We start from the raw sequence: 23,416 nt of genomic DNA, 5'->3' as shown, positions 1-23,416 counted from the left end.
CCATATTCAGCTGACTGGGTACAGGAGCAGAGTTGTGGAGAGTTGAACTCAACTGCGATTGAAGTTCTGCCAAATGAGTACTATAAGGCAAGAGAGGTTAAAGGAAAATTTGAGAGGATATTCATGAAAATGTATCATTTTTCGCTTATTTATTTTATCTTTTATTATGACATTGTCAACTATACTCAGTATTAGAAAGAATATAATGAACTCCCATGAGTCCATCACCCAAATCCAACAATTAAAAACATTGCAACCTCCTTTCATCTATTCCTCCACACACTTTCTCTTCAAGAACTTTTTTTAAAGGGGCACCTGGGGGGCGCCTGGGTGGCACCTGGGTGGCTCAGTGGGTTAAGCCGCTGCCTTCGGCTCAGGTCATGATCTCAGGGTCCTGGGATCGGGTCCCGCATCAGGCTCTCTGCTCAGCAGGGAGCCTGCTTCCCTTCCTCTCTCTCTGCCTGCCTCTCTGCCTACTTGTGATCTCTGTCTGTCAAATAAATAAATAAAATCTTTAAAAAATAAATAAATAAAGGGGCACCTGGGTGGCTCAGAGGGTTAAGCTTCTGCCTTCAGCTCAGGTCATGATCTCAGGGTCCTGGGTTTGAGCTCCACATCAGTCTCCCTGCTCAGCAGGGAGCCTGCTTCCCCCGCCCCCTGCCCGCCCTCTGCCTACTAGAGATCTCTGTCAAATAAATAAATAATTTAAACAAACAACAAAAAAAGAACTTTTTATTTATTTATTTATTTTTTAAAAAAAGAACTTTTTTAAAAAAGATTTTATTTTAAAGTAATTTCTACAGCCAACATGAGGCTCAAACATACAACCTCGAGATCCAGAGTCATATGTTTCATCGACTGAGCCAGCCAGGCACCCTTCAAGAATTTGAAAGCAAACCCCAGACATCCTACCAGTTCACCCATAAATACTTTGAGACATATCTCTCATAAGTCCTTTTTTTTTTTAAGTGAGGATTTTTTTTTTTTTTTCAAGATTTTATTTATTTGTTAGAGTGAGAGAGAGAGAGCGAGAGCACAGAGAGGCGGAGTGGCAGGCAAAGGCAGAGGGAGAGGGAGAAGCAGGCTCCCCATGGAGCAAGAAGCCCAATGCGGGGACTCCATCCCACCACACTGGGATCACGACCTGAACGGAAGGCGGTTGCTTAACCAACTGAGCCACCCAGGCGTCCCTGAAGTGAGGACTTCTAAAAACCGTAATGAAAATGCCTTTATCACCTATAACAAACTAACAATAATACTTCAATCTTAACTAATTCTCAGTCCATGTTCAAATTTTGCAAAGAAATGATGATAATGATGGGCAATGAACTTAAGCTGGCTAGGGAGAGAAGGAATAAGGGAGGCTCTGGAGTTCGGGATCCTGGAAAGGTGGCTGGATCAGTAGACTGAAGGTCCTAGGGGTGGGCACATTATTGCAGTTAGAAGCCCTCAGGGAGTGAGCTGGAGGCGTTGGAGGTGGTCCCACTTTCATCTGGGTCTGCGGTTCAGTCACAACAGTCTTCTTTTCCAATTGATTAGATGAGACCAACTCCTTCCAATCTAATCTCTTTCCCACAATCTCATCCCTGTTAACTCCCCCGCCTGACAGTCCCGGGAGAATCTGCAGACGAAATGAGGTCCTCCTTGCACACACTTGGCACTCCTTCAGAGCACTTCTAATCATAATCTCAAAACTATACGAACACGTGTTTGTTTGAGATCTCACTCTGTTCAGACCTGTCTCCTTTGTTCACTGCTGTCACCGCCAACGCTTAGGACAGCGTCAGTAGGGCACACTCCATAAATACTCGTTGGCCAAAGGAGAGAGGGTGTTCAATAACGGCAAATGCCACAGACTTCTAAACCCACCTGTAACACGGTTTCTAAGAAAGCTTCTAAATTATTTACTCTCAAGTGACGGTGGCCATTTTTTCACTTGTAAAAGGATATAAGGTAGGAGGGCCATGTCAGTTAATTACTTTAAGACTAAATTTGGCCCCTCCTCTCTGTCGTATTGGAGAAACAACGCTGTAAAAACCCCTTATCAGCCCCAATCCGCTCGTGCATAAAGAAAACGATTAATCTGGGTTTAAACACCAGGGCCTCCCGTGGTGGTTTACCTCATTCTAAAATGAGGGTTTACCTAGTTCTAAGATGGCCACGAAGGAGTAGGCCTCGCAATCAGATTCTCCGAGTCGCGTGGGCAAACGCGCGGGACCGCGCCTCGGGAGGAGGATCTTAACCGCGCAGAACGGAAGTTCCTGAGCCTTCAAACCCGCGGGGAAGCAAGTCGGCAACGGACCAAGATGGCGGCGCCCAGTGAGGGGCAAGTTTTTGCCGCGGGGGTTGAAAAGAATTGGGGCGCAGTTGTTCGCTCCCCAGAAGGGACGCCCCAGAAAGTCCGGCAGCTGATAGATGAGGGGATTGCCCCAGAAGATGGAGGCGCGGAAGCGTGAGTTCGCGAGTCCATCGTGGCTCCGGCGCCGGCGGATTGGACAGGGTTTGGGGAACGCAGGCCTGGGGGGATCCCCTGGGTGCTACTCGGCTGGCGGGGTTGGCTACGTTCCGGACTGTGAAGGAGAATGGGTTTCCTACATTTACTCGGCTTTAATCTTTTCGGGATGTACTGCCTTCCGCACCACTCGCGGAATTTTGTCCCCAGACAGGTTTTGGAGGGAAGGAGATAAAAAAGAGGACCGCTAACTGAATATGCACTTGACATCTCAGTTGGGTTTCTTCAGCTTTTCTTGAGCCTTAGACACCTTTGGCAGCCTGATAAAGCTTATGAACCCCTTCTCAGAATATTTTTAAGTGTATGAAGTGAATTACATGGGATTATAAAAAAAAAAAAACAGTTACGTTGTAATGCAGTTATCAAGATAATAGAATTTAAAAAGTGATGCAGTGGGGTGCCTGGGTGGCTCAGTCGGTTAAAGCGCCTGCCTTCTCCTGGTGTGGTGGTCCCAGGGTCCTGGGATCAAGCCCCGCTTAGGGCTCGTTGCTGGGAGGGGAGGCTGCTTCTCCTTGTCCCTCTGCCCCTCCCCCCAGCTTGTGCGTGCTCTCTCTCAAATAAATAAAGTCTTTTTTTTTTTTTTTAAAGATTTTACTCATTTATTTGACAGAGAGATCACAAGTAGACAGAGAGGCAGGCAGAGAGAGAGAGAGAGAGAGAGAGGGAAGCAGGCTCCCTGCTGAGCAGAGAGCCCGATGCGGGACTCGATCCCAGGACCCTGAGATCATGACCTGAGCCGAAGGCAGCGGCTTAACCCACTGGGCCACCCAGGCGCCCATAAATAAAGTCTTTTTAAAAAATAAAACAAAATAATAAAAAGTGATGCAGTAACATGGTTCATTATTAAAGAGTTAATTAACATCTAGGAATGTCTGCGATCTACCATAATTTTGAAGTAATCATAAGCATAAATGACATTTCAGACGTACAACCTTAATGTGGTGACAAAATACCTGATTTCCATTGGTTACACACTCACAGGTACTGCTGATGCTACTATATTTTGTGGGGTTTTTCTTATTACTTTCATTCATAATTGAAGGAAATGCTAAATTTCAGTTAGAGGTTAGTAACATAAATGTCACTTTTTTCTCATCCAAGTTTATGGATCCTCTCAATTTCTTTAAAGAACCACACCTCCCTGAGGCTCTCTGACTCTCTGTGAAAGAGTCTTTGAGTTTATTTCTTTTGAGTTATAGTAGTTGGTGTCACCCTTTCTTTATTAAAATGACTTTTGTCCTCAGTAGTTCCTCCCTCTCCCACACGCTGTTGAAATACCTTTCACTGAAAATAAGATAATTGTTTTGTTGGGGTTTTTCTCCCTGAATATTTTTCATGAAATTGCCTGAAGATCTTTACTTTTTTTTTTTTTTTTTAAAGATTTTATTTAGTTATATGACAGAGGGAGCACAAGTGGGGGGCGTGGCAGGGAGAGGGAAAAGCAGGTTGCCCTCAGAGCAGAGAGCCCGATCCGGGGCTGGATCCCATGACTTTTAACCAACTGAGCCACCCAGGCACTGCTAAACATCTTTACTTTGATTTGAATTTTCAGATTAGTTCTTTTTTGGGACAATGGGTACCAAGAGCCGACCCAGGTAGAAATACCAAAATTATTCTCCCTGTGTTAAAAGAGTTAAATTTCTAAGGTGGCTCAAATTGTATAACGCATAGAAGCCTTGCGTCTAATTTTGTGTTTACTGAAATTGTGTGAAATACTATTGGAGACCAGTGAGTGAGCTAGAACAGTTTGCTGGTATAGATTAGTAGGTATGGCCAAACTGTAAAGAGATTTGAATGCCAGACTGAACAACGTGGATTCTATTTAGTAAGTATTGTGAAACCATTGATAATTTTAAGCAGAGGAATGACATAACTGAAATAATTTTTAGAAAGGTTAAAATCTAGTGTGGCATGATTGATGCTATGATGTGCCACAAAGTGACGTGCAAAATGTTTGGGCAAAGTGATGCTCTGCAAGGATTACCAAGAGCTCTGCCACTTTATTTTAGAAAGGACACATCTGCCACATTCCAGTCACTTAATGGATCGCCCCAAGCAGAACAGCCTCCATTGGAATCTACAAGCAAAGAAGCCTTCTTTAGCAGAGTGGAAACGTTTTCTATATCCTTTTTTCTTGGTCGTGTGAGCTGCACTTTCTCCCTGCTCCTGGAACTGTTACTCCTCCCCTTATTCTGATGTTTTAAATTCAAGAATTAAACTTGGTAAGGGGCGACTGGCTGGCCCAGTTGGTAGAGCATGCAATTCTCAATGTCAGGGTTGTGAGTTCAAGTCCCATGCTGGGCATGGAGCCTAGTTAAAATTTTGAAAAAAGATAATTTGGTAGGAAATTTTATAGGAAAATTAGCGTCATAAAATGTTATTCCTCAAAGGAATATTTGAGATGACCTGATATCGCTTCTCGGTCTTTTGACTACAAACAAGTGTTGAGATGACCCGACCTTTTCACAGAAGAAAACACTAAGAGCTTGAGAGCAGAAGAAATAATAATAACTAACACTTTAATGTAACATGTTTTCACATATATTATCACATTCGATCGTCCCCTTAAGCCTTTGAAAATAAGTATTATTATTATTATACTTATTTACAGAAGAGGAAATAGTTTTGGGTAGGTTATGTGACTTGCCTCTGGTCAAGCTGCTGGCAAATGGCAGAGCCAGGGTTACAGCGTGAGGCTATTGGTACCTAAACCTAATGTTTTGTTTTGTTTTTTTTAAAGATTTTATTTATTTATTTACAGACAGAGATCACAAGTAGGCAGAGAGGCAGGCAGGGGTGGGGGCTGGAGGAAGCAGGCTCCCCGCCGAGCAGAGAGCCTCATATGGGGCTCGATCCCAGGACGGTGAGATCATGACCCAAGCCGAAGGCAGAGGCTTTAACCCACTGAGCCACCCAGGCGCCCCAAAACCTAATGTTTTTTGAGACTGCCTACTACACTTCCTCTTTCTGAATTTTCCTCTGTATATTATCTATTATTACATAACGAAATTACACTACAACTTAGTGGCTTAAAACAACCAACCACTTACGTCACAATTTCTGGGGGTCAGGAATGTTGGTTGGATCCTCTAGTTTAGGGTCTCTCACAGGCTGCAGTCGAGATGACAGTTGACCTGTAGTCATCTTCAGGCTCCACTAGGAAAAGATGTACTTCCAGGCTCACTCCCGTGGCTGTTGGACTGAGGGCTTCAGGTCTGTAGTGGCTGTTGGCTAGAGACCTCCCTACGTTCCTTGCAAAATGGGTCTCTCCACACAGACATTTCACAACATGGCAGCTGGCTTCCATCAGAGCGAGCAAGGGAGAGAGAGTGTGAAAGAAGCTAGACTCTTTGTGACCTGATCTCAGAGGTGACCTCCCATCACTTTTGCCCTTTATTCACTAGAGTGATTTTTTTCAAAAATATGAAACGATTACCGACTTGCAGACTTTGTTGCACGGGTTACAAAAAACTTCCTTTCTGAGCTACTTGTAAGTTGCCAGAGTGATCCCTCACTACCCCCAACTGTTTTCCTACAAACAAGGACTTTTTCCTACATAACTGCCAACACAGCCATCAAAATCAGGAAGTTTCACTTAATAAATTACTGCCATCTAACCCTCAGCTTCTAGTCATTTCAACAGTTGTCCTAGTAATATTCTTTATAACAAAAGGAACCAGTTGAGATTCCTGTTTTTCCTTGAGTTTCATGATTGTGATGCTTTTGAAGATGACAGTCCCCTTGTTTTGTTGAGTGTCGCTCCCATCCGTCTGCTCTTTCCTTCCAGTTAGATTCAGGTAGTGTAGGAGCCTCCCAGAATGGCGCTGTGTCCTCATTGCATCTCATCACGTGGCACAACAATTTTGACTTATCCCTTTCCTGGCAGTGATTCCTTAGTTCATTTGACTCAGGGACTGTCTGTCCATCTTTTCCATGGTAAAGTAACTCTCTTCTTTCTTTGTAACTAAAAAAAGTGTTTTGTGCAGAGGTGCTTTGAAACTATGCAAATATCCCATTCCTCATCAAACTTTGTTAAGTAGTAATTTATTCATAGCAGCCTGGGCTGCTTTTTCTATTTAGTGGGTTATAATCCATTACTCTCATGATATATTTTGATACTCCAGTGACCCCTGATTTGGTAAGTGGGGGCCCCATGGGGGTGTTCTTTCCACCCTACTTGGCTTCAACACCTCAAGGTGAGCAGCCCCTTTTACCCACCTTGGGTACTGACACCTGGCACTGAGCTGCCTCCCCTCACCCTCCTGGCTGTCCTCCTTGCTCACCACTTGATGGCTTTATGAATAAATTGCTCAGGAAGAGGAAGGTATTTTGAACATCCTTCTACTGCTGCTCCTTGGAATAATTCCTGATTTTTTAATCATAATTTTTTTAAAGATTTTATTTATTTATTTGACAGAGGGAGAAAGCAAGCACAAGCAGGGATAGGGGCAGAGGGAGAGTGAGAAGCAGGCTCCAGGGGGCCTGACATGGGGTTCAACCCCGGGACCCTGAGATCATGACCTGAGCCAAAGGCAGACACTTAACTGACTGAGCCACTCAGGCACCCATAATTCCTGATTTTTGCTTCGTGCTTAGAACCATTTTCTTTGGGTCTTTTTCATTTTCGGCGGATATGAATTGATCACCACTTTAGATGTGACAGTCATTTATGTAACACAGCTGGTTAAGTAATTCTGTTGCTTTTATTTTAATTTTATTTATTTATTTTCTTACTATTTTTTTAAGTAGACTCCCAGCATGGAGCCCTTTAACGTTCATATTTAAATTCTGTTTTCTAGCTTTCCAGCCCTCTTTTGCTGAAATTGAAATATTTTCAAATTCCTACATTTTGAACATATAAAATACACAGGGCTTTGTAGAGAAAAAAAATCATAATTGTTCCCCTCTGGTCATTTTTCAAACAACTTTCATTATTCTGTGAAGTACGTGTGCTTTAAAAATAGTTTTTTCGGGGCACCTGGGTGGCTCAGTGGATTAAAGCCTCTGCCTTCAGCTCAGGTCATGATCCCAGGATCCTGGGATCGAGCCCCGCATCGGGCTCTCTGCTCCGCGGGGAGCCTGCTTCCACGCCTCTCTCTGTCTGCCTCTCTGCCTACTTGTGATCTCTGTCAAATAAATAAATAAAATCTTTAAATAAATAAATAAATAAATAAAAATAGTTTTTTCACCCTTTTCTTAGTGCTTTTCCTCTTAATCTGTTTATCCCTGTATATACAAAAGAATGAGTTAAAGTTTTAATTTCTGACTTACTCATTTTAATATACCTGCAGCATTGCTTTTCTTAACGTGAATACTCTCTGAAATGGGCAGGTAAGCCCTCAGAGCTGTCTCCACTCGTCTGTGCGAAATACGGCTGGGTCACAGTGGAATGCGACATGCTGAAGTGCTCCAGCTGCCAGGCTTTTCTCTGTGCCAGTTTACAACCAGCTTTTGATTTTGACCGATGTAAGTATAAAGCACAAATTATACTTTCCTCCATGTTCACAGATACTAGATGAATTTTTCCTGAAAGACGAGTCACAAAAACAAAAACAAAAACAAAAACAAAAAACCCAGTCACCTGTGTTTGATCGAAGCATATGTACTGTCTCATAGATCAAGGTGAATTTGTGATTGTCTTCATCTTAATTATTAGCTTCAGTTACTACTTTTTTTTTTTTTTTAAACGAAGCTACTTTAGAGTGAACCTGACTTTACGCATTCTGAGGAACTAACAGCAGGGTATGTTTACTTTATGGTTCCAAAATATATACTCAGACAAAGAGACAAGGCACTTTGATGAAGCCTGGTGCTTGGAAATACCCTGCCTTATAAGGTACATGCTATCTCCTTTGTTCTTGATCTTAGGATCTTGCTCTAGAACTTGTTCTGTGAAAAATATTAAGATTATACAGTGCTAATATTTTCATATCTTTTAACATTATCTTAGTCATTTTTGTTTTTAATTCTGTCTATATTCTTAAAAGTTCTTGGCCATTTGATTTTGAATCTATATAACGTTTTCTAAGGCAGTACTCCCTTTGTGGGTTTCAGATAAGGACCGATGTGCTGAGCTGAAGAAAGCCTTGTGCACCGCCCACGAGAAGTTCTGTTTCTGGCCAGACAGCCCCTCCCCAGGTACTCATTTCCAGGATCTCCCATTTACCATGTCTTCTTGGTTATTGCATTTCTAGTATTGCCTATATCTTTGTGAAAATCTAGTCTTTGAGGTTTCTTTTCTTCCTTTCTATTTGTGCTTTTCAAGAACTTACATTCATCCACTTGTTATTACTAAGCTTTATTATAGGCAGTCAGCATGCCAACAGCTCAGCCATGTAGACATTATCCCTCATAATTCTCACAGGGACCCTGGGAGCTAGATTCTCAGCCCAGTTTGGGGGTGAGGAAACAGAATCAACTGGTGAGGAGGCAAAACAATGGTTTTATCTGATTTCAAACTGTCTGCTTTTCCCACCATAGCAAGCAATCTCATGTTCTCCCCAGGCTTCCTTTGGTGCACTAATGGTGGCAGTTAAAGGGGGTTCTGTTGCTAAAGCAGACTCACAGGAAGCCAAATGAGAGTGATTACAAACATAGTTTATCACAGTGAAATGACACATTGTGACAACAGCACTGAAGCCAAAGACTGCCTGTAGAAGGGCCTTGGAAGGCACACTCCCTTGAATCTGGTGACTTTGTGATTGTCTTCAGTCTAATTATTAACTTCAGTCGTTACTTTTTTTTTAGAACTAAGCTACTTTAGAGTGAACCTGACTATGTATTCTAGGAAACTAACATCAGGGTATGTTTTCTTTATGATTCCAAAATTTATACTTAGGCTAAGAGACACAGCAGGTTTATGAAGTCTCACACTCTAGAATGCTCTGCCTTATAAGATACATGATAGCTCCTTTGTTACTGATCTTCAGATCTTGATTTAGAACTTGTTCTGTGGGGGCGCCTGGGTGGCTTAGTGAGTTAAAGCCTCTGCCTTGGCTCAGGTCATGATCCCAGGGTCCTGGGATTGAGCCCCGCATCAGGCTCTCTGCTCAGCAGGGAGCCTGCTTCCCTGCCACCCTGCCTGCCTCTCTGCCTACTTGTGATCTCTGTCTGTCAAATAAATAAATAAAATCTTTAAAAAAAAAAAAAAACTTGTTCTGTGAAAAATAGTAAGGTGATGCAGTTGCTAATATTTTTATATATTTTGAAGTTATTTTAGTTATTTTTAATCATGTCTGTACCCTTAAAAGCTCTTGGCCTTTAAGTGTTTGTATGCACAAAAAGTCCAAAATGTAGTAACAAGTGGGATTTTTTTTTAAAAGATTTATTTACCCATTTTAGAGAGAGAGAACGAAAGCGTATGCATGAGTGGGGAGGCGGGTAGAGGGAGAGAACCTTCTAGCAGACTCCCACTGAGTATGGAGCCTAATGCAGGGCTTAATCCCATGAGCCTAAGATCATGACCTGAGCTGAAATCAAGAATCAGGCACTTAATTGACCGAACCACCCAGACACCCCAGCAAGTGGGATTTTTAAATATTTCACTGGTTGGGGCACCTGAGTGGCACAGTTGGTTGGGCATCAGACTCTTGGTTTTGGCTCAGCTTGTGATCTCAGGGTTGTGAGTTCAAGCCCTGCATCAGCTTAGCGCTCAGCACAGTCTGCTTGAGATTCTCTCTCCCTCTACCCGCCCCCACCCTGCTATCTCTCTCAATAAATCTTTTTAAAATAAATTAATATATCTTTTACTGGTCACATAAGCTTATTCCTGCTGAGTAACCAGCCTCCACAGCAGAGCCCTCCAGAGGGCTCACCAAGACCAGGGGCAAAACTTTATGCCTGCAGACATTAGTGCCATGTAGGTCTACCTTTTGTTTCAGTCGAACAGCTCAGGCCAATTCCAGGGTCACTGATGCCTGGGAATATGCCATGAATGACCACTAAGAGGAAGAAATAGATTGAAAGTGGGGGCGCCTGGGTGGTTCAGTCAGTTGGGTGTCTGCCTTTGGCTCAGGTCATGATCTCAAGGTCCTGGGATCAAGCCCTGAGTTGGGCTTTCTGCTCAGCAGGGAGTCCTCTTCTCCCTCTCCCTCTGCCCCTGCTCGTGCTCTCTCTGTTGCTCACTCTCTCTCAAATAAATAAATCTTTAAAAAAGAAAGAGGGGGCGCCTGGGTGACTCAGTCATTAGGTCTCTGCCTTTGGCTTGAGTCCTGATCCTGGGGTCCCGGGATCGAGCCCCTCGTCGGGCTCCCTGCTCAGCAGGAAGCCTGTTTTTCCCTCCCACTCCCTCTGCTTGTGTTCCCTCTCTCACTCTCTCTCTCAGTCAAATAAATAAATAAAATCTTTTTTTTTTTTTTTAAATTTATTTATTTGTCAGAGAGAGTGAGCACAGGCAGACAGAGTGGCAGGCAGAGGCAGAGGGAGAAGCAGGCTCCCCGCTGAGCAAGGAGCCTGATGTGGGACTTGATCCCAGGACGCTGGGATCATGACCTGAGCCGAAGGCAGCCGCTTAACCAACTGAGCCACCCAGGCGTCCCTAAATAAAATCTTTTAAAAAGATAAAAAAGAGAGAGATTGAAAGTATCTATAGAGTGCCATTTACTGATAATGAAGGGAAGATAAAAAGGGACTATTAAGGAATAACATTCTTAAAGTGAAGATGATGTGTAACAAGGAGATTCTGCTGTTGGCCTAGCTATTTCACTGTGTAGTAGGACTGACCTCAGTCCCATGAGGATGTAAATCCTCCCAGTATACCCAGTCCAGGTTTTTAGGATCTGCCCAGGACTCTGTTGGTGGTTCCCAACTCTTATTACTATATACTATGATTTCTTGGTCCACCTCCTTGCCAACCTCTAACTCTTATCCTGACTTTTTTTTTTTTTTTTAATTTATTTGACAGACAGAGATCACAAGTAGGCAGAGAGGCAGGCAGAGAGAGAAGGGGAAGCAGGCTCCCCGCAGAGCAGAGAGCCCGACTTGGGGCTCAATCCCAGGACCCTGGTATCATGACCTAAGCTGAAGGCAGAGGCTTTAACCCACTGAGCCACCCAGGCGCCCCCTGACTTTTCTTTTGAGCTTGACTCATTTTCAACTACCTTCTAAACATTTTCATGTAATGACTTGTTGTAGGCACCTGGAACTCAATATATACAAAACTGAAGTCTTCATTTTAGACCTAAACCTTACTTCTCATATATTTTCTCCATCTTAAATGGCACTGACCCCACTCCCCCAAGTTATCCTAGCCAGAAACCTGGACATCCCCTTAGATGCCCTTCTCTATCTATCATCACCACCCACTCCTGTGCATTCTACCTCCTAAATAGATCTCAGATGTGACCTTTCAATTATACCACCCTTGGTTTTTTTCTTTCCAGAGACTTTAGTGTGAAGAGAGGAAACCTACAACTATTTATACTTTAATGCTTACATTTATTAAGCATATCTAATAAATACAATTTTGAAGTGATTTTTTTCTAACATTTTACCAACCTAAATTAAATCCCTTTAAACATTTTAATTTATAATTACTAATTTACTGGACTGATTATTTTGAACACATCAAACACTGAAGTAGACAAAATACTCACATATGTTAATTATAAAACATAAATTTTAACTTATGTTAAAACATTTTCATGGTGGGTTTAAAATCTTCATTGCTCTTTGCCTTCATAAATTTTTACTAATATTTTCTTAGGATTGTAGGAATCAGACCAAACCGTAAATTGGAAAGTGACCAGAAAGTTGTTGGTACCTGGTTTTTTCTCCAAAGTTTTGTCAAACCAGAGCCACTGGTCATCAGAACATGTTTCCTTCTTATTGTTAAACCTCACTTGATTTTTTGTTTTATTTTTTAATTTTTATTTATTTTTTTTAAAGATGTTTGTTTGTTTGTTTGTTTGTTTGTTTATTTGGAGAGAGAGAGAGAAGACAGAGAGCAGGGGGAGGAGCAGAGGAAGAGGGAGGAGAAGGGGGAGAGAATCTCAAGCAGACTCCCCCGCGGAGCAGGGAGCCCAACCTGGGGCTTGGTCTCACAACCCTGAGATCATGACCTGAGCCGAAACCAAGAGCTGGACACTCGGGGTGCCTGGGTGGTTCAGTCATTAGTAGGTCATGATCCCAGGGTCCTGGGATTGAGCCCCGCATCAGGCTCCCCACCCGGCTGGAAGCCAGCTTCTCCTCGCACTCCACCCCTGCTTGTGTTCCCTCTCTCACTGTGTCTCTCTCTGTCAAATAAATAATATCTAAAAAAAAAAAAAACAAACAGTTGGACACTCAACACACTAAGCCACCTTGGTGCCCCTTCACTTGATTTTTTTTTTTTTTTAAGATTTTTTTATTTATTTGATGGAGAGAGAGAGATCACAAGCAGGCAGAGAGACAGGCAGAGAGAGAGGGGGAGAAGCAGGCTCCCTGCTGAGCAGAGAGCCGGATTCGGGGCTCGATCCCAGGACCCTGAGATCATGACCTGAGCCGAAGGCAGAGGCTTAACCCACTGAGACACCCAGGCGCCCCATGATTTTTTAAAATCCATATCTTTTTTGTTGGTTGTAGTTTTTTTAATAATTGGACTTTGCTAGTAAAATGATATATCTTTTTAAATTGATGGCAAGTGTCTTGACATATTTGGTTACTTGCAACAACTTTTAATAATTTGAGAATATTTGGGGCACCTGGGTGGCTCAGTCGTTAAGCGTCTGCCTGCGGCTCAGGTTATGATCCCAGGGTTATGATCCCAGGGCCCTGGGATCGAGCCCCAAATTGGGCTCCCTGCTCTGCAGGAAGCCTGCTTCTCCGTCTCCCACTCCCCCTGCTTGTGTTCCCTGTCTCTCTGTATCTCTCTCTGCCATATAAATAAATAAAATCTTTTTAAAAAATAGTTTCAGAATATTTAATAACATTAGAGACCAAAATCTGGTTGCTAATGATATAATAAATGGTGAATAAAAGTGCTATTTTTACTGCTTTTGTACCTCTTAAGAACAAAACTAGAAAAGAGATTTTTTCCTTTTTTTTTTAAAGCATACTTACGGTTGAGGGATAATTGACATAAAATAAGCTGCACATATTTAGAGGTACAGTTTGGTAAGTTCCAACATATTTGTATGCTCGTGAAACTGTCACCGCTAGATTTCTATTTAATATCATGAGTTTGTATTCATTTTCCCAATTTATTTTTTATTTTTTATTTTTTTAAGATTTTATTTATTTGTCAGAGAGAGAGGAGAGCGAGCGAGCACAGGCAGACAGAATGGCAGGCAGAGGCAGAGGGAGAAGCAGGCTCCCCGCCAAGCAAGGAGCCCGATGTGGGACTCGATCCCAGGACGCTGGGATCATGACCTGAGCTGAAGGCAGCTGCTTAACCAACTGAGCCACCCAGGCGTCCCTCATTTTCCCAATTTAATGCTGTATATTACTGTACCCTATTTTTCTTACAGTATGAGGTTTCATTGATCATTAAAAGTTTTTTTAGCAGATTCTAACTTTTTTTTAATTAATAAATATATTTTTTAATTACTTTTTTAAAAAATTTTTATTTATTTATTTGAGAGAGAGAGATATCACAAGTAGGCAGAGAGGCAGGCAGAGAGAAGGAGAAGCCAGCTCCCTGCCCAGCAGAGAGCCCAATGTGGGGCTCAATCCCAGGACCCTGAGATCATGACCTGGGCCAAAGGCAGAGGCTTAACCCAGTGAGTCACCCAGCCGCCCCGAACAAATACCTTTATTAACTAAAGTCAGTGGTAGACATTAGGGTTCACTCTGTTGTACTTTCAGTGAATTTTGACAAATATATAATGACCCGTATCCACCATGACATTATCGTATAGAACTGCCTCACTGCCCTGAAAATCCCCTGTGCTATACCTGTTCATCACTCTCTCCTCCCCTCCCCCTGAATCCCTGGCAACCACTGATCATTTTACTGTCTCCATAGTTTTACTGTTTCCAGAATGTCATATAGTTGGAATCCCACAGCATGCAGCTTTTCAGACTCGCTTCTCTCTACATAGCACTATATATTTAAGGTTTCTCAGTGTCTTCTAGAATTCACTTTTTTTCATTGCTGGATAATATATCGTATGGACATGCCACAGTTTAATGTTATTGCATTCTGTTTCGTTAAAATAACTGGTTTATAAATTAGGTAAATGATAAACTGATTTCAAAACCTAAGAAGGGGTCATAACTATAGTTTTAAAGCTATTGCCTAAAATACAATATTAGGTTTTTGTTGGACACAAGGGTCCAGACAGCTTGATCCCTGTTTTAGGAGCTTAGATATTGTTGGGGGAAAAAGTCTATGTATATGAGATATTTAGTAACAAAAGGGTAACAACAAAACAAAAGTAAAGGAGCTATAAGAAACTAGGAATTCAGGGCGCCTGGGTGGCTCAGTGGGTTAAAGCTTCTGCCTTCAGCTCAGGTCATGATCCCAGGGTCCTGGGATCGAGCCCCGAGTCAGGCTCTCTGCTCAGCATGGAGCCTGCTTCCCTGCCTGCCTCTCTGCCTACTTGTGATTTCTCTGTCAAATAAATAAAAATAAAATCTTAAAAAAATAATAATAAAAGAAACTAGGAATTCCCTAGTACTGTTGAAGACTAGAAAGAACTGGCAAGTGCTGTAATAGAAACTCTGTAAAAGCAGGAGCTTTTGGTCACTCACTGGTAATGAGACCTGGGTATGTTACTTTCATATTCCTTGGATTCCTCATCTGTAGAATTTGTATGATAATAATATCTGTCGCACTGGGTACTTTTTTAAAATTTAAATTCAATTAATTAACAAACAGTGAATCATCAGTTTCAGAGATAGAGGTCAGTGATTCATCAGTTGCCTTTAACACCCAGTGCGCATTCCATCATGTGCCCCCCTTACTGCCCATCACCCAGGTACCCATCCCCCACCTGCCCGGTCAGTAAGAGCTTTGTAACATTGATGTTCCTTCTCTCCATCCTTCTGCCACTGCTGTCTTACAGGGATTATTACCTTAAATCACTTTAATGTCTGCTAAGCTTATTTTTTTGCATCCTGACTGACCCCTTATAATCTCTACTCTAAACTAATGCATATTGTCTATAATATCACTCTTTCAGGGGTGATGATCCCAGTGACCTGGAATCAAGTCCCGCATTGGCCTTCTTGCTCAGGGGGGAGCCTGCTTCTCCCTCTACCTGCCATTCCTCCTACTTGTGCACATTCAAGCTCTTGCTGACAAATAAATAAAATATTAAATAAATAAATAAACAAATAGAATATTTTTTTAAATTATGTGAAATTAAAAAAAAAACTTTCAGTAATTTCTCATCACATATGTTAGTAAAGTTGTGGTCTAGTTACTCTCTACACTTTAACCCCATCTTCTGCTCCTTTCTATAGGCACATTTTGTCCCAGTCCCGTGAAGCTATGTAGAATTCCCCACCTGGGCCCTTCCTTTGAGACTTAGCTTTTACACACTGTTGTTGGTCTTCGAATTCAGCTTAGCCTGACTGCTTCTGAGAAACCCTACTCGCCTTCAAATATTTTATCAATTTCATTGGTACCTGTCCCATATTGTTTTATATACATCTTTTATTTTTTACAATTTATACCAAATGATCTTCCAGTGTACTTTGTCTACAGATCGATTTGGGATGTTGCCATTGGATGAACCTGCTGTTCTTGTTAGTGAATTTCTAGATCGTTTTCAAAGCCTTTGTCACTTGGACCTCCAGCTTCCTTCCTTGAGGCCAGAGGACTTGAAAACTATGGTGAGTTTTTCTTGGCTGGCCTACAGTGGCCTTCAGTTGTCACTGCCATTTGTACATGAAGGATTTCTTTACATGACAGAGGATTTAGATTGCTATGAAGAGAACTAGTTGTTTGTCCCTCAACTGACCTTTTCCAATCTCCACCAGAAGGGCAACTATGGAGAGATTAAGTAAAGGCGATCCATTGAAACTTCTACATAGGCTTCTTTAAATGGCATTACATTCAATTTTATCCTGATTTGTTACTTAAACTATTTAACAGAAGATACTGAAATGTGACCTCGTATGGTTTATTGCATATCATTTCCCAAAGAAAATACTACAGGAGAAGTTACAAACTCCCTTCTCCCCTGTGAATAGAAATTAGAAATGCTCTGGCCCATGTGTACTTTGAAACTGAATATCTAGTATCCCGTTTCCTCACCCTGTAGACACGCCAAAGACAAGCTTTACTATAGGAAATAGAAGCTATTATTTTGCTTCTTCAAGTTGAGAGGCTGTTTGGATTTTAGCCAAAGTTTAACTTCTGTTATTTATTTATTTAAGATTTATTTCTTTATTTTAGACAGAGAGCATGGGGGGAGGGGCAGGGGGAAGAGAGAGTCCCAAGCAGACTCCTTGCTGAGCACCAGGCTCGAACTCAAGACTCCAAGATCATGCCCCAAGCCAAAACCAAGAGTCGGGCCACTCAACCAACTTAGCCACCCAGGTGCCCCAACTCTGTGCCTATTTTAAATGTCCCTTGTCCCTAGCCAAGGCAGCTTTTCTGTTCCCCTTGTCAGTTCTTTATTATTCTTAGAACAAAAATAAAGACCTTGGCAAGCTCTTTTGTTCTGTCAAGAAGTAAATCCAGTGTAAGGTTAAGATATAAATAGTAATGTGTAGAAGTTTATAGGTTTCAGAGAAAACCTGCAATTGGTAAATTGAAAACAAATTAGAACTAAGAAAAGATTTGATAGTTCTAGGACAACTGCTACCTTTCTCAGTCAGCAGATGCAGGGCAATTCGAGAAAGCTTCTGTCTATAACCTTATCCCTGTCCTAAAAGTAAGCCTTCCGTAGTGAAGAGAATTGTCTTTGTGTCTGGGATTTCCTTCATGATTTTTGCCTTATATCGTCTAGATAATATCCTCATTTGTGATTTTTGTGGTTGGAAATTTCAGTTTGTTACCTTGGTTCCATTGTAGTGCTTGACAGAAGACAAGATCAGTCTTCTCCTGCACCTGCTTGAAGATGAACTTGACCACCGAACTGATGAGAAAAAAACTGCAAGCAAATTAGGCTCAGACATCCAAGTCCACGTCACTGCCTGTGTCCTCTCTCTGTGCGGCTGGGCGTGTAGGTTAGTCGGTGACTTTGCAGGGCACATGAGCTCTGACAACATCATACACAGGCATACATCAGTCACTAATAGTATTGGAGGTCCCATGATGTTTCCTGTCGGAAAAACAGACAAAACCTGAGCAAGTGGCAAGGGGACAGTAAGAATCACTAATAGAATTCGAACTCAGGGGTGCCTGGGTGGCTCAGTGGGTTAGGCCGCTGCCTTCGGCTCAGGTCATGATCTCAGGGTCCTGGGACTGAGGCCCGCATCGGGCTCTCTGCTCAGCAGGGAGCCTGCTTCCCTCTCTCTCTCTGTCTCTCTGCCTGCCTCTCTGTCTACTTGTGATCTCTCTCTGTCAAATAAATAAATAAAATCTTAAAAAAAAAAAAAAAAAGAATTCGAACTCAGGAATTCTTGGATACACCTGAACTTTGGTTTGTTTGTTTGTTTTTTTTCACTGTTCCAGCTGAGAATCTGTGCTCTTGGAAACAGTGAAGCTCCTTTCTGTCTATGGAAAGGAAGAAAAATCCATTGAATTCATAAAAACTACCAAAGGAAATGCCAGCTGGAGTCCTCAGGCCCCCACGTTGGTGTTCCCATTCTAGTTGCTCAATTTGGCTTAGACTCTCTCTAATATAGAAAACTGTTGGAACCAGGGAGGGGAGGTGCAGTGGGGGGGACCTGGCTGGCTCAGGCGGTGGAGCACTGACTGACTTATCTCAGGGTTGTGAGTTTGAGCCCCAGGTTGGATGTAGAGATGACTTAAAAATAAAATATTTAACAATAAAAAAAGAAAGAAAGAAAGAAAGGAACCAGTCTAGATTTACTTTAAATATACTTTCTTTGATAGATTAAGGAATATTTTTCATTTAAAAGGAAAATGTTTCAAAAGGAATAGGAGAAATTTATAAAACAACCTTCAAGATAGTCTTGCCTTAGAGGTTACACCAAGACCCTTAGATCTTTCTCTAGGAACTTTGTGAGAGACGATGGGGTTGGGGGCCTGAGATGACATGATTCCCAGTCCACTGGGCTGTTCCAGAGCTTTGTTTGGCAAGACAAAGCATACTCACGAATGATTACACTTAGTCCCTTGGAAATGTTACCCTTTGAGAAAACTCTCTTTTCTGTTCCTGCCTAGTTCTTCTTTGGAACCCCTGCAGCTCTCCCTGATAAGCTGTTCACAGTGTATGAGGAAAGTGGGGCTCTGGGGCTTCCAGCAGATTGAGTCCTCCATGACGGACCTGGATGCGTCTTTGGGCCTGACCAGCTCTCCCCTCCCAGGCCCTGAGGGGAAGCCGGAGCGCTTCCCTCTTGTGCCCGAGTCTCCTCGGAGGATGATGACCCGGAGCCAGGATGCCACGTGTTCCCCTGGCTCAGAGCAGGTATGGACTTAACTGGCTTGCTCGGGTGGCCTTTGTAAAAGTAGCACTCTTGCCAGAAGTGTTGTGGCGGAGAAGTCGGAGATGACCTGAGGCGGGAGGGTTCATTTCTGACCACATTGATCAGAAAACCTCGTGTTTTTCTGAGCCAGTTGTAGTGCAGAAGCTAAATTCATGATTTTGTATCAAAATCGATTTTTTGGGAGAGTTTAGTTTTGTTGACAGTTCAGAAGGTAAATTCTTAAGAGTTTAAACTGTAAAGCCTTGGCTTTCACCTGCTTCTAAGAAAACTGACCATTATCCGTTATGTCATCTTCTGACCCTTACCCTTTATGTCATCTGTGTACTACTGTTACCTCTTCTTTCCTTCAGGCCGAAAGGAGCCCTGGTCCCGTCATCTCCCGAACTCGGAGCTGGGACTCTTCCAGTCCCGTCGACCGTCCTGAGCCAGAGTCCGCCAGCCCCACCACGAGAAGCCGGCCGGTGACCCGCAGCATGGGAACGGGAGACAGCACTGGCCTGGAGGTGCCGTCAAGCCCTCTCCGGAGAGCCAAGCGCGCTCGCCTCTGCTCTTCCAGCAGCTCGGTGGGTCCACCTACGTGTAGAAGTCCCTGCGCACAAGCAGCACGCTGGGCCCCCACCGTGTAGCACAGGGAAGCAGGCAGGATCCCTTCCTGGGGCCTGTGACTCTAAGGGGATAACGTGAATTAAGTTTCAAGGTGGGGCAGCTATGGTTGGATGCCACATCTTTGCAGTGGATTCCAGAGAGGTAGTAAATATTTCAGACCCACGGGGATGGCAGTGAGATCAGGGAAACAGACCTGACCACGTACTGTTGGTTTAACAGAGAGGGAATGAAAGTATTTATAAAGAGAGTCGGCATGACATAGGCAGTGTTTAAAGGAGAACATCAAATTGGAAATGGGGGCACTTGTGAGATTCTGGACTGGACGACTCCCGAATTGACATGGCTTCCGCCCTTCATCAGCACTGTTTCTCTTCCCCCTCTCAGGATACCTCATCCCGAAGCTTCTTTGACCCCGCCTCTCAGCACAGAGACTGGTGCCCGTGGGTGAATGTCACACTTGGCCAGGAAACCAGGGAACATGGCGGAACGGAGGTAGACGCCAGGGCCGCCGCAGAGCCAGGCTGGAAGGCCGTGCTGAACATCCTCCTGGCCCACAAGCAGTCCAGCCAGCCGGCCGAAACAGACTCCACGGTGAGATAAGCCGCTGCCTGCGCGTGCGCAGCCCTTGCTGTTTATGGGATGAGGAACAAGAGGCGGTTCTATAATTAGCATCCTGCCTGCCCTCAGCATTCGGAAGTCAAGTTAGACTCAGGTTGGGTCCTAGAGACTCGGCATGGAACTGATTCAGTCTTCCTGCAGTTGGTTAGCATTTGGCATTCCCTCAAATTCTGGTAAATTCTTTTTCTCCAACTAAAATGACACAAAGTAGAGAAGGAGTGTCGGAACAGGAACGGGTGGGCAGGCAGCTGCTCCGGCCTCATGTTGCAGACCAGCTGCTTTTTCTGCCAGTTGCTGTCACTTGCGTTTGGAGCCTGGCCAGACAGACCTTAGCTGTCGGGAGCTCTGTACTCCAACCCCCAGATGACAGTTTCGTTCTGCACTGGGGGCATGTTCCTTTGCTCTGTTCCATAGCCCCAGGCTCGTGCACTGAGCCTCAGCTAGCCGTTGGAGTCGTGATCGCTGCTGCTTAGGGAATGTGGGTAGATGTGAATCCATCGTGACAGCTGAGAAAACAAGGGTTCACTCTGTGTAGAGGGTGCACTCTGTGATAGGAGGGTGGGCATTAAGGGATCATGGGAACTGGGTTCTCTTTCCTCTGCTGGCTGCTTCCCAAATTGGCCTTATAGCGTGGTATGAATAGAATAATTTCTGACCCCCGTCCTGTCCAAGGACAAAGTAAAATAATACTCGCCAGTAGATGTTTACAAGAAGCACTCCCAGGTTTGTGGGAATCTGCTGGAGAGAACTATAGAATTGCTAAAAGCCCGAGAATGTACATTTGTACCCTTAGTAAGACAATGCAGATGAAGGCTTCCCACGTTTTTCCACAGGAAAAAAAAATCTTCATTTTTCCAATTTAAAAACTTTTGAAGATACATAAAGCTATCTGAGGGCAAATGTCTGCACATATATTCTGTCCCCAGATCTTCCTGAAATAGAGTCTTATTGACCACCCTCTGTCACTGTTTTACGAACAAGCAATCCCACAGGATTTTTGTGGGGCTTTTTGTTTTGGTGGTTTTTTCATTTCATTTTGTTTTGTTTTTATAGTGGGAGAAGTTGGCCTCATAATTGGCCCTGGGTTCCAGGACTTTTGAGATCCTTTTTGGTGGTTTGTCTTTAACCCTCCCACAGCTGCTATGACTGGAAAGTTGAGAGCTTAATGAGGCTAGTTAAAGGATCTTGATGTTAGAACAAAGTTTATGTTGTTTTTTCAACTACAGTTTCTTTTAACTTTGTCCCTCTATTCACTAAATTCCCCTCCATCATTAGTAAGAGCTCATTCTCCCCAGCCCCTGCCCCGGGACTTTTCTTTTACTGAAACACTCATCCACAAAGAGGATAAGAAGACAGTGAAAATGTCTTCTGATACCTGAAACTGGAGGTAACTTCTTGGATTATCTTGCTAGATGATCATTTATATTCTCACTGAGACCCTGTGCTCTTCATTGTGACTCTCACAGGCAGAGGGAACCAAGTGTTCTGATTCTCTGAGAACTTTTAGCTTTTAGTGCATTGCTTTGTCTCCCTATAACACCATTTCTCAGAATCTCAGATCACCTCATAGGCATGATCAAGTGGCCGTGAGAATCTTCCTATTATTAGCTCTGCCGGCTATAAATGGAGCTGAGAAGTCCAGGGTCATAGTTTAAACTTTGAAAGAGTCATTTAACTTTGTTTTACCCCTTGGTCTTGGATTATACTGTTAACCCCAGCGAGGTATCATGTGAATGTGAATCCTTATTCACAAGAAATAAGGCCCTGGGGCCAGTTCAGCATCACGAATGGAAATCAGTGCAACACGTGTGCTGCACGAATGGTGGGTCCCAAGTGTCCGCCTCACACACAGAGATTAGGACAGATGCAGATACTTGGAGGGAGGACTCGAGGCGTGTTTGACAGGCTCAGAGTGTGTTAGCAGTAGTCTGACTATAGAATGCAGGCATTTTGATGTTTAGTCTGGTTTAGGTGTATATTAGGTATACAGAATATAAAAGTAATAATATAAAATTAACTTGTTTTTCTCAATCCTAGACCCCATCCCTGTGAGAGAAATTTACAAACCAAGCCTTAAAGCTGTTACCCCACCCTTCATCTCTGTAAAAGAATTTAATCTCTAATAATGAGCTTTTCTACCTATAGAGTCTCTCGGAGAAATCAAGGAAGGTATTCCGAATATTCCGGCAGTGGGAATCATTATGTTCATCCTGAAGCTATTCCAGCTCTTCCTGGACAGAAGCGGAATGAGTGACTTTGAGAAAAAAAGTCTAAATTCCTTTTCGGCCAGCTGATGCTAAGTTTTTCTCTGTTCCGGTTCAATCATTAGGAGCCCCTGTCCTTGCAAAAGGCAGTGAGTGTCACTGTCTGCATCTGACTGAGGGGGAGCCTGTCTCCATGCTGGGGTGGGGGCAGGTGGAGTTCAGCAAGCCCGCTTCTGTTAAAGGAGTGTGGGGTTATTCCACCAGACGGAAGACCAAGGACTTGAGCACTTTTACCCTCTTTCAGTATGCAGCAGTGTTTTGAGGACTCTTCTATCCCGAGAATATGACAGTATGTATTAATAAAACATTTGTTAAGATTCTTACTGCTGGAGAACTGCCTTCCTTCTTCCGTCTGGGCTGATAGAAACAAGGCAGACACTGAGAAAATTCCAGGGGGGCACTAAGCAAAATCAAGGTTTCAGTTTGCAGATTGGCTGCAAAGCCAAAAATTTATTAATTTATTTATGATTCTAGTCAAAGAGGTATTTCTTTTTTTTTTTTCTTTTTTTGGAGGTGGGGGAAGAGTAGGGAGAGAATCTCAAGCAGACAGCACTTGAGCACGGAGCCCTACACAGAGCTCGGTCTTGCAACCCCGAGATCGTGACCTGAGCCGAAATCAAGAGTCAGACCTGAACTGACTGAGCCAGTCCTAATTTTTAAAAGGGTACATCATGTTGCTACCGCTCCTAAGTCAACCCTCTACGAGGCCAGTAGAGCTGTTCCCAGGTTATGTTTGTAGGGTGTTCTTTTGCCTTTGGCCTGAGAGTTCATGGTCACTCTCCATGGTCCCCTTAGTGGTCGACTGGCGGGGAGCTCTCTGACGTTCGCAGAAATGAGACTTTGGGCCCCAGGTGGAAGCTTTTTGCTCACTGGTGACTAAGTGAGTTTGGAGTCTGCCCTCCAGAACCTCATATCCTCCGGGTCACCACTTCGG

General features: G+C 43.3%; 1 protein-coding gene across 1 annotated transcript; it reads left to right on the top strand.

The window, feature by feature from the left end:
• The first annotated feature begins 2,277 nt into the window (after positions 1 to 2,277).
• On the top strand, positions 2,278 to 22,805 carry ZC3HC1 (zinc finger C3HC-type containing 1). Its single transcript, XM_047695530.1, has 10 exons — positions 2,278 to 2,452; positions 4,522 to 4,633; positions 7,828 to 7,978; positions 8,567 to 8,650; positions 16,140 to 16,267; positions 17,454 to 17,608; positions 18,732 to 18,975; positions 19,345 to 19,557; positions 19,985 to 20,191; positions 22,364 to 22,805. Exons 1-10 carry the CDS (start codon positions 2,307 to 2,309, stop codon positions 22,430 to 22,432), a joined length of 1,509 nt encoding a protein of 502 aa, XP_047551486.1. The 5' UTR covers positions 2,278 to 2,306; the 3' UTR covers positions 22,433 to 22,805.
• Positions 22,806 to 23,416: the final 611 nt, after the last annotated feature.

This window comes from Lutra lutra, chromosome 11 (genome assembly GCF_902655055.1).
Source record: "Lutra lutra chromosome 11, mLutLut1.2, whole genome shotgun sequence".
Classification (NCBI taxonomy): domain Eukaryota; kingdom Metazoa; phylum Chordata; class Mammalia; order Carnivora; family Mustelidae; genus Lutra; species Lutra lutra.
Note: the sequence above shows the minus strand (reverse complement) of the source record. Positions and strands in the feature narration are given on the sequence as shown.

Excerpts from the sequence above, each read along its gene's own strand:
- ZC3HC1 (XM_047695530.1), top strand. The coding sequence starts at position 2,307 with ATGGCGGCGCCCAGTGAGGGGCAAGTTTTTGCCGCGGGGGTTGAAAAG. Across the intron at positions 19,558-19,984 it reads TCTGCTCTTCCAGCAGCTCG|GATACCTCATCCCGAAGCTT; the intron begins GTGGGTCCACCT and ends TCCCCCTCTCAG. Across the intron at positions 20,192-22,363 it reads CGGCCGAAACAGACTCCACG|AGTCTCTCGGAGAAATCAAG; the intron begins GTGAGATAAGCC and ends TTCTACCTATAG.